A 10941-nucleotide genomic window follows, 5' to 3' on the forward strand; every position below is an offset into this window, starting at 1 on the left:
GGCACCCCTCTTTCCCCAGCGCCCTCCTGCTAACAGCGCTTCTGCCCTTACAGGTAAGGCCGCCTATCTGAGCTCACACCTCAGATGGCTCCCCGAGGCATCCATCACTCACTCTCTTGCAGGAGCTGCCTTTCCTGCAGGCAACTCCCACCTTAACTGCTGGCAGCCTTTTATCAGGAGCAGGTGTTAGCTGGCTGCTCAGCAGCCACCTACCATTGAATCGCTTACAGATGGGTGGGAATAGCCCAGCTCCCCATCCAGCCCGGGGAGGCAGGAAGAGGGAGCCCTATTTCCCCACTCAGGGGCCATTGATCCCGGGACAAAGCTCTGCCAAGTAGGCCAGAAGGAAGCATGTAGTTCTTCCTAGCATGAGCGGGGCTGAAGAGAACACACTAAATAATGCATGAAGTCAGACACTGAGTGATGAAGACAAGGGAAAATATTGAGTAGTGATCCATTCAGAGAGCAACGCCATCCACAGTGCTCCAGGGGCTGGGGTCCCACAGGAAATAATAGTATGGGGTGTCATGTAATTAAAGACAGTATTGCCATGCTGACTCAGATGAGGAGGAGGCTGGATTAAAGTGATGTGGGTGACCCTAATAACAACATTTCCTAAGTGAAGTTTGATGGGTTTTACTGTAGTGCTCTCCAATGAGGATGTGTGCTTTTAAAGAGAGACCTTTTAACTCTTTGGGAGCTGGTATCCCCTCCACATGGAAGCCGTCTGGGCTCTGTGCCCTAAAAAATCAGGGAAGAAGGTCAGCTCGTGAAGCTGAGAAGCTGACAGACCTTTGGCATGGTATGGCTTCCCTCTCCAACAACAGCAAGGAGCAGGGCAGAGGGAGCTGACTTTCTGGGACACCCACCACCCCTCTCCTGCAGAGGTACAGAAAGGAAGGAGAAAGTAGTGCCAGGGGTCTTGGTGTTTCAGATGCTGAAGCTCAACTGCCATGACGCATAATGGAAGAAATAAGATCCAGTGAGAAGTCACTTATCTATGCCTTCCAAAGAGAAAAATAGTTCCTCGGTAGGTCCCTTCCATATCTACTGGGAGTGATGAGGAGGGAAATACCACAGCACCAGCTCTCTTCAACCCCACCAAGAGACTCATAAATATGGTGCAAGAGATTGGACTTTAAAAAGCTTCACTTCCTTAAAGACCTCACAATTTCACCGGGTATTTCAGAACTGTCTCAGGAGCAACCTTTTGTTGTACTTGTTTCCGGTTGTATTTCTGTAGCCTGATGTCCCTTTCTCTCTGAGGCTAGAGGCCATGGCATCCTCTACACCTAGGAGGGTGGAGCTCTGCATTGTTTGGTTCCCTGTGTTCCTGTTTGGGAACATGACTTATTTTCAGAAGCAGTGTTATCATATTCCTCTTATTTTCTATTAGTTGTCTGACCACATCTAGTATCCACAAGTCAGAGCAGTACTTCAAAGTGGTAGGCACTGCACAGGGACACACAGACAGACCCTGCTACAAGGGTCTCCTCAAGGGCCAAGGGGAAAGCAAGGCAGGAACCAGTGAAGCGATTTGCCTCAGCAAATGCATGCCAGAGCCAAGTACAAACTCAGATTTCTCTCATCCTGGGTCTTCGGACTTACTCATTTGAGTATGTTGTCCTTCATTTCTTGCCCTTCTGTGCTCATCACCACACAATCACAGAGGAGTCATCGCACATAGTGTGCACGAACAACACGAACAACAGCCACATTGAAGCGCTTCCCCTCCTATTTTCATCTAATCCCTTGGTACTAGTCTAGGGGTTAGGAATGTTTTTTGGCCGTCTGGAAATAGGTCTCTAGCCAGGAATAGGCCCCAATCTGTTCTGCTTCTCAGTTTCTGGAAACTCTCCCAGTCTCTCGAACATGTGCATCCCAGGCTACTTTCCTGCACTCCTCTTCGCCCTTGAGCACTGACAAGCTGAGAGAAAGCAGATGTCAGAGGAAGGAACGGATGGATAGTTGGGTGGTTTCAAGGAAGTATCAAGGGAATATGGCAGCAGGGAAGGGCTCTCATGCAAGACAGGGTGGATCAGCAATTGTGAGAGGAACAATGGAAATGTTTCTGAGAGGCTGCACCTCTTTCACCTTACTGCATTCCTGACCAGGAAGGGGTGAGGGAGAGAGGTATCTGCATTACATTTTTGCTGTTTGCATTTTCAGGCACATATGCATACATATACATATGTGTGCGTGTGTGTGTTTTGGAAGGAAGTCTTTTTGTTTGTTTCCCTCAGAAGAAGGTTTAATCATTCCTATTCAAAACACACGTCTTATGGGCCAAGACCCTAGAGTATTTTGTTACTGGTAAGCTTCCAAAAGGATGCTATTACTACAGTCAGGAGACTGCGGGCCAGGAGGCAGAGGAAGGAAAGGAATTTTGCTTTGAGACTTAAAAGAAAGAATAATCCTCACTTATTTACTTCACAATCAATTATGATACAGGAGAATGCCATTTTTTCCTCAAGATGCAACATAACGGCCACTGTCTCTAAAGCAAGAGCATGCCCCTAGATATTTAGGGAAACAGCGCTGACATTCCAGATATTTGTAAAATACCACCGCACTCCTCCGCCCCACCAGCAGCCTGACGATTAAGGCCATGCCCGGCAGCGCAGCTCCGGCAGCCCAGCGGAGCTCTTTATCACCAGGATGAAGTCATCTGTGAGGAAGCTGACACTGTGGTGGAGGCTGTGGGGACAACTCCCCTGGGCACTAATGGCTGCCTGGACTGCCATCACCTTCCCCTCCATGTCCTCTGACTGCCTTATCTCAGAGAAAAATAGGGCAGTATGTGCACTACAAGGAAAAAAAAAGAAGAATAAAAATCCACTACAGAAACAAAGCACTTCACTCCCTCTACAAGTCTCCCCTTGGGGAGAAGAAGAGGGGACGAGAGAAAGAGGGAAAACGAATGAACCACATGTGACAGATGTTAGTCACACTATTTAATGCACCACTGGAAGACATTCAGATAGTACGGTGAGGAGAGTGGTGTAATTACCCATCAGGAACACCAAAAAGAAGCCCTTTAAAAACAAGGCAACAAAACCATTTCCTTCTGCATTATACAGTGCAAGAAAGCAGAAGAGTTAGGGGAAAAAATAACCCAGAAAAAGAGAAAGCAAAAACCACAGTTGAGAATAAATAATCCTTAGCTGGTCGTTTCAGCTGTGCCCCTTTGGGCATATGCATTGCAATAGCGTTGTTCAGTGCATATGTGACATGACATGGAAGGCTATTTGTAGTCTGCACCTGATCGCTGGTGAGGGCCCATCCCAGAAAAGAGGCAAAAATGTATTTATTTGCTTCATCTGCATGAGCTACTGATGGCAAAAGCCTCTGAACCCTTAGGAGATTATCCAGTTATCAAGGATGGATCACTATTACGCAATAAATCTTCAACAGTTACAGGGATCAATAATCAGTCTCAAAGGGAAGGAGATTATAAAAAACCATGGTGTGATTTATGTGCTTTTAGGAGCAGGGCAGTGTGGGGATTTATTGCTGTTTCTAGCCCAAGAGCACGGGCTAAGTAAACAGCCTCAAGTTTGTATAGCCAGATTTAAAGCAGGGAGGGGAGCCCTGCGTGCGCTCGTTGCTGGCTAAGTTGAGTTCTCACAGGACAAGGGGAGAAAGCGGTGGGAGCCCAACTAACCACCCGTCCTTATCTGAAACGAAGCTTCGTGGGGTGGCGAGAGCGGGCTTGCACATCCTTTTGATCCACGGGGAGGTTTTTCCCTTGGCGCTTGCAGGACCGGTGGGAACAGCTCCGCTCAGCTCGCAGCTTTGTGCAGGTGCTCTCCGCTGGTGTGCTGGGCTGGTGGGGAGCTGCCCTTCCTCCAGGAGGGAAGTGGAAGAGTCTCTTTTCCCCAGCTTTTCCCAAACGAAACCTCCTCTCCTCTCTCTGCCGAGCTGCAGCATGCCCTTTCTGCTGGCGGCTGGCCTCTACTGCAGCTCCAGCAGCTGGATCAGTGCCTTCGAGATGCCCCTGGCTCCTGCATTCCTGGTTTCTAGGGTGATGCTGCGGAGTCTCTCGCTGCTGCATGCTTCCCACTGCCCACCCTAAACACCACCCGCCCCTGCCACAGTCCAGCCCGGTTGCCTTTGGCTGAATGGATTACTGAGCGGTAGCTGGGGTTGCCCAGCGTCCTGTGACAATGGCACCAGAGCCCCTATTGTAATGCATGGGAGAGCAGAGTCGAAGTTGCTGTGAAAACCTTAAATCTGAATTTTCCTGACTATTGGGCATTTAAAAACTCATCCTTAATGTCATACAAGTGTCTCTTTATGTATAGTTTTGCTTCTAAAATTGTTCACGGCAAAGAAATTAACAGAGTGAAGAAGAAATTAAACTGCAGCCACTGGAAGAGGGTCCTTAGAGAGAGAAACAGCGAGCAAATGCTGAGGGCATGGGTCCATTTTATGAAAGCAGGATGTCCCTGCCCAGGATATCTTAGTTAATGAGTTTGGACCAGATCACATTTTACATCTGTAGGAGGAAGGGTTTTAATTCCATCCACAGAAGCCTCCTGGAAGATGGTAACAAGAGCACAAATCAAACCCACACCTCCCATAAAACAGAGCAGTGCACTGCACGAGGAAGGGGGCTAAGACATCAAACATGAAACATTATTAAAGATCAGTAGCTATTATTGAGGGGAAATAATATACTTGGATGAAAGATGAAGCATGGTTGAAGGCACTTTTATCTGATCCTGCTTCGCCCCTGACACTAGATAAGCGTCAGGCCTGGCCAGACTGGTAAGCCCACCTGCCTGCCAGTAACTGGCTCTGTAGTTTGCTGTGTTGGCTTCAGTTTGTCTACCCAGGAATGAAAGTAGTCATCCCCTTATTGCCATTTGGACTTTGCTCACTGGTCTGAGAAACTTATTGCGAACTCTTCCTCAGGTGGCCACCAGCGGTGGGTGGAGAGCTGTTGCCAGAGGCAGGGCTTCAGGTGAGGTGAAGGCTATCAGCTTGTCAGAGGACAGTGTTGCAGCACAGAGGCTCACCCTGTCCAAAATACAAGCTGTTACCCACAACTAAGACAATCTTGTGATTATGGGCTCCCTTAGACTCTGCGTGATAAAACTACCTGTTGTCTCTCTGTATTTCTGAAAGACACTTACATGGAGGAAATAAATATGTTTCTGCCCCACTAAGGAAAAGCCAGAACCTGAGATTCCTATCAATGGTTTTCCAGCAGACAAATCTGTTCCACTGGGGAAAAAACGATTTCTGATTCACAATCATTTTTCCCCCGCTTATAGTAGGTGACATATTTTAACACTATGAAGGTACCATGGAAAGTTACAGGCTTAGTAAGCACATTGATGGTGGCCTAGTAGATAGCATCTCCTGGAGTCTGCCTTTAGGTGGTGAACAGAGGGCTGGGTGAACAGAGGGCTTTTTACACACACTGAAGATGTTTGGGAAAATATATTATCTGCAGGAGCAACGTACTAGCCTACTTTCAGATTAAGGATACCCCTGGGTACCAGAGTGCAATTCTTACGATATAGAAACATCGAACTTGTTTTTGTAACTCTATTACTTCTCAAAATTTTGCCCTCAAAAAAGAAAGGGGCAGGTTTTGAACACCTAGTCTTACTCTGCTTGTAGCTCAACATGTAACGTATGACTTACTTGTCAGCTATTATCTGTACTAGCCATTAGAGGAGTAAATACAGATGGCAGAAAAAATACTCAAATGCTTCCTAGTTACAACAGTCATTATTATTCCTGTTGTATTACAGTGCCAACAGGCTCTGAGTCAGATCTTGGGCTCCTGTTGGGGCAGGAACAACTTTGCACCTTTTCTTGGTCCTGCCCAATGAACACGTGCCTCCTTCAGGACAGCCACTGCCCCACTGCACCCCAGAGCATGCGGGTGGGAGAGTGTCACGTCTGCAAAGCTTGGTCTCTGACAATAAAAGTCACGCCTGTCTTGCAGGAAACCTATTTCCTCCTGTACTGAACACTCAGCTGCCAGCCAGCGTTTTTTTGCACGCTGAAAGCCAGTTGTCTTGTTTGTTCTTCTCATTCTTCCTCTTCTCTTTGCCCTTTTCTACAGCTTGCTGAGAAACTTGACCCTGGTGACGGATGACCCTGAGCTGGCCTATCCTTCTCAGTCTTTCATTTGGAAAAGATTTGAAGAAGTCTTTCTCATTGCCTCTGGACTTATCTGCTATGCACCTGTGTTCAAGGCCTATTTCTACCAGGGGCTGCTGGAGCTCTATGAAGATAACATACAGTATGTCGAGATAAGAGCTATCCTGCCTACGGTATGTATGTTTTGGCTTCTCTAGTATTCTTTTAAATCCTTATTTCTCCAGAACTTTTCTCAAGCCCTATCTTGAATGTAGATTTTGGACCTTTTCATACCTGCCCTTCTAAAGATGCTGGAAAACCTTGATCGTATTCAAAGGTCTTTTTTGGAGATTTGCATAGGCAAGGGCTTGAAAGGGAGAGATGCTTTGTTCTTAATGGCTGAGGAAGATACCTACCGTGTCAAGAGTGCAAAACTGTGTTGTACGGTCTGACTGGGGCCTGTGTCACAATCTTGCTGATTGGGAAGATGTATCTCCGCCTTGTCTGCACCAGAATCACCTGTTCTGTGGCATCCCTTCCGGAACAATTTCTTGCCCTGCACTGAGACTAATTCTGGAATAGTTACGTTATTTTAAATCCACAGCTTATTTCAGAATGATTTCTCTGAACAGGCTAGTAAATAGATTGGCAAAGCACAGTTTGCAGACAATCTAAAATTTTGGTTTGTATGTGAAGTATGAACTGCTCATTTCATTGCCACAAACACTAAAATCTATTGATAGTAGTTTAGGCCTTTCTCCTTGTGTGTCACCTGAAGCTGGTCAGATTGCTCTACAATATCATGCTGGCCCAATGCCTTCCCAAGCACCAGCAGAACCCACCACCACATTTTGGCTATAACCGTTCCTGTTTTCGCAGCGGCATTTTCAACACTGCAAGCAAAACTTTTCCTTATAGTTCTCCAGACCAATTCCAAGCGGGCCAGCATGGGGGTGGGAGCTCTGTCAGAGAGGCAGATGCCTTACCAAAACAAACAAACCAGGGCCGCTGCTCCTCACTTTGCCTCCAACCTCCATGTTCTTAACAGACCATTGCAACAGGAGTAAAGCTGCTGTGCAATGTCCATCTGGGAGCACCTGGAGGACTTGGTGGTGGTGGTGGTGGGTAGTGTGTGGGAATGCAGGTAGCAGCTTGCTGCTGGCACCATCCAGCGGATGGAACAGTCACGCTGACATCCCGCCGGTGGCTTGACTCCCAAACGTGCCTGCCAGCAACTTTCTTAAATCATTACCCTTGCGCGCAATGGCTGGTGGGCTCCAGCCAGCTGCAGATGAATGTCTGTACCCCAGCAACCACCGCCCCTGCTGGGCAGGCCTCCGCAGCCACCCTGTCAGCGGACAGGCAGGTGCTGTGACAAATTTGGAGGCTGATTTGGCTTTGTGCATGCCTCCCCTCCAACAGCTGGGGAGCGAGGCTGCTAACCCTGCCCTGTTGTGGCTTAGGCTGGCCCCGTAGCAAAATAGGGCTGAGTGTCGGGGCTGCAGGCTGGCACTCTGTCCTGCATGAGATGAGGATATACTGAAAAGAAAAAAAATAAAAAAGAAGGAGGGGGAGAAGACCACAAAGCTTATATGTGTCTTACTTTCCTGGGGGCTGGTCATGAGCCAGTTGCTCTGAACTCACTCACCATCTGTCTTGTCTGTAGGGTACCTGGACAGAGAAAATAAAAGCAATGTCGAAATTCCTCTGCTGTGAGGCAATGTGAGTGCTTGCATCCTCGCAGGTCCCACAGGTTTGCAGGCCAAGAGTATCTGTGACGGTAGGAGGGTGTGGGCCTGACTGGAAAATACCCTGCATTTACTGGCAGCCCTTAGACATGGTTGTAATGTCTTTTGAAGAGAGGCTTGGCAGGGAATATTTGCTTCCCATGCAGAGCCTAATGCTGGCTGCAGGCATGGGAGCCTTCAGAGCTCCCGGGGTTGCTTGCACCCGGCAGCTCCATGTGCTGTGAGGTGCAGGCAGGCAGGCTGCCTGAGGCCAGGCAGCGCTGGGAGGAGCGCGAGGAGCTGCAAGGAAGTGCCAGCTAGGCTGGAGCAGGGATGTGAGGGAAGGGAAGCGCTGTGCCATGAAACTCAAGGTGAGCAGGGTGTGATGGGAATAGAGAGATGCCTGTGTACCTGGAGATCCTCTACAAGGCTTTGACAACAGTGCTGACACTCTGCAAAAGCCCTCCCTAAGCGGCCCCTGAAGTAAAGTAAATGAAAGTTGATATTTAGTGCAAAATAGCAAACACTGTGGAAAAGCCCCCCAAACCCATCTGTGCTTGCCAGTTCAGCTGTGTAAAGTCTCACATTCCCATGGGCTGCAGGAGGGGAAAATTCCCTCTGAGCATCTGGTGCCTGCAAGGGAGATGCCACAGTGTGATGGGGCACAGGGGCTCAGCGAGAGGCATCACTGCAAGAGGCGGCACTGGAGTGGTCCAACTGAAGGATGGAGCAGAGGTTGAAAGAGAAAGGACGGGTGAGAAAGACAAGAAGAGAACAAATGGAGTTGATTTCAGCCACTGTTTGTGAGCGACTCCAGGTAGGGCCTTTGTGGATTAGTATCAATCGTGGCATGCAAGGTCTACACCTCTGCTGAAATCAGAGCAAAAGCTCTGTGTGTAGCCCTGATCGTGAGGAACTCACAAAGTAAGTTGATGAGACAGAGCCTGTCAAAAGGATTATTTTTCCCAGTTTACAGACAGAGAACTGGGAAAACATGGCAAGACTAAACAACTGACTCAAGGTCATGGAGCAAACCTCTGTCAGAGGGGAGCAGAAGCCCAGCCCGCTGGTAGCTTATGGAGCTCAGCCCTCGTGCGCCTTGGGGCTGCCTTGGCTGACAGACTGCCACTGCAAGGCACAGAGATGCCAGACAGCTGGACAAAATGTTCCAGCATTTGATAGAGACATGAGTAAGAGGTCATGGTCTCCTCTGGGTACTCAAGGGCACTTGCCTGCCATGTCTGAACATGGAGAAACTTGTTTCTTGTATCACATAAGAGGGAGGAAACCCACTCCTTGGTTCTTGCCAACTGGTAAAGGCTTGAAGAACAAAATGTTCTGCACAGATTTAACTGCTTTTTTTCTGACCTGTTGCCAGGACCGCAGCGCATTGCTTCTTCTAAAGTATTCTTCGGTTCATTTCTCCCACCCTCCAATAAAACATCTCTTCCAACTTCTGCTTGCCATGTGCTTTTCATCCTGCAGGTGTATGAACTGGATGGCACCCGGCACAATAAATCGTGGTCCGTGGCAACCTATCGGGAAGTGACCAGGCAGTTTGTGAAGGAGCACCCTGACTTTCTTGGAGCCAAGATTATATTTACAGCACACAGGTAGAGGCTGAGCGGGGCTAAAAAGTGGCTGTAGGTGGATGGCTATGCTGTGGCAGAGGCAGCAGTAGGGAGAGAGGGGGCCAGGCCAGGAGAAGTGATGCTGAGAGATGGGCTGAAGAGCTGCAGTTGGTTAGCAATGACCGTGTACATCGTCAGACCCAGGGTGTTGACTCCCGAAGCATTCCCTGGCACATTTAAAAGGCTGAGGATGAGAAATCATCTATATAAATCTGCATACGTGCAAAGTGACCAGGGCTGGCTCATGGTGTGCATTGGAGAGGCAAGCGTGAACCCTTGGTGCGGGAACGAGACGGGGAGGGCTGCTTGCATGCGTGTGTGTCCACACTGTGCATGCTCTCCTCCCAAGCCTTCCCCCTGTCTGCAGAAACTGCGGCAGTGACAGCAGTTCCCAAGTATGGGCACTCAGTATTGCAAAGGTCCTTGTGGGACCCTGTAAATGCTGTTCTCCTGGCAGCCTTTGTACGCCATGTTCGTGCTGCTGTTCACAGGCAGGCACAAGGCTGATCTCCAAGTCAGCCAGATGCCATGAAGTCATGTGAGGTGATCCTGAGCAAATAGAGCAGACCTCTCCGCAGCACTTACTCGCTCTGGCTCGGCACAGTGCTGTTTCCAATTCAGAGCTGGCTTGCCTCTGGCCAGCCTGGGTATGGACAGAGTCTGTCTGCAAAATGCACTGTGATATTTAAGTCCAACAGGGCTGGGAGAAATCTAAATTTAAAACTCTCTTGAAATGCAGCTACTGTCCCACCTCCCAGCAAAACAGTTGAGAGGAAAAGAAAAAGAGTAAACATTTTCTTTCCATGCTGTTGTGTTCCCTCCCCACTTGATAGATGGGAAAGCCAGTGAGCCAGACGAGCATGCCTCAACTCAAGTGACAGCAAGGTCTAGCCAGGCATTTCCTGGTCATTCAGGGGTTTCCTTTCATAATATCAATTTTCTGTTGCTGTTACTCTGGAGACCTGAAGCTCATTGTCAGATTCAGGAGCAACTTGCATTTTGCAACTACCCCTGGGGGCCCCATTTCACAACTCAAACCCAAAGCAGGCAGGCCCGTGGGAGTGAGCCTCTGCACTGCTTTCTCTCTCTTGTTCTTTAGGATGCTGAATGTTTCCCAGATTAAAGAAGCCGTCGTCACTGCCATGGCGCTCAGAGCCCACTTTCCAGACACCTTGGCAGGCTTCGACCTGGTAACTATTTCTTTGTGGCTTCATGTTAACCCCTAGAGGTGTGACGTAACTACATGTATAGGATGCCATATGTTTTATTGCAGAGCCAGATCCTCTGCCCCTGTACTAAAATCAGTGTAAATTAATCACAAGTCCTCCAGCTAAGGATTTTGTTGACCATAATTGACAAAATTGCCTGAAAGAATCAGCTCTCTACTACACAGCATTATAATTTCAGTACAGTTGGCACCTCACTGATACATAGCTCAATGTCCCACCATCTTCCAAAGCATGTTCAAAAATACCTTTCCTCTT

At 48.5% G+C, this 10941-nt stretch overlaps 1 protein-coding gene across 1 annotated transcript in view; it reads left to right on the top strand.

The window, feature by feature from the left end:
• CECR1 (cat eye syndrome chromosome region, candidate 1) overlaps nucleotides 1-10941 on the top strand; it is a 19290-nt gene that overhangs the window by 4412 nt on the left and 3937 nt on the right. The window contains exons 3-5 of the mRNA XM_010133342.1: nucleotides 6083-6293; nucleotides 9312-9439; nucleotides 10557-10647. Of these exons, the coding sequence (XP_010131644.1) occupies nucleotides 6083-6293; nucleotides 9312-9439; nucleotides 10557-10647 (430 nt within the window). The remainder of the gene's footprint in view (nucleotides 1-6082; nucleotides 6294-9311; nucleotides 9440-10556; nucleotides 10648-10941) is intronic.

The sequence above is a fragment of the Buceros rhinoceros genome, unplaced genomic scaffold (assembly GCF_000710305.1).
Source record: "Buceros rhinoceros silvestris isolate BGI_N320 unplaced genomic scaffold, ASM71030v1 scaffold13173, whole genome shotgun sequence".
NCBI classification, from domain to species: domain Eukaryota; kingdom Metazoa; phylum Chordata; class Aves; order Bucerotiformes; family Bucerotidae; genus Buceros; species Buceros rhinoceros.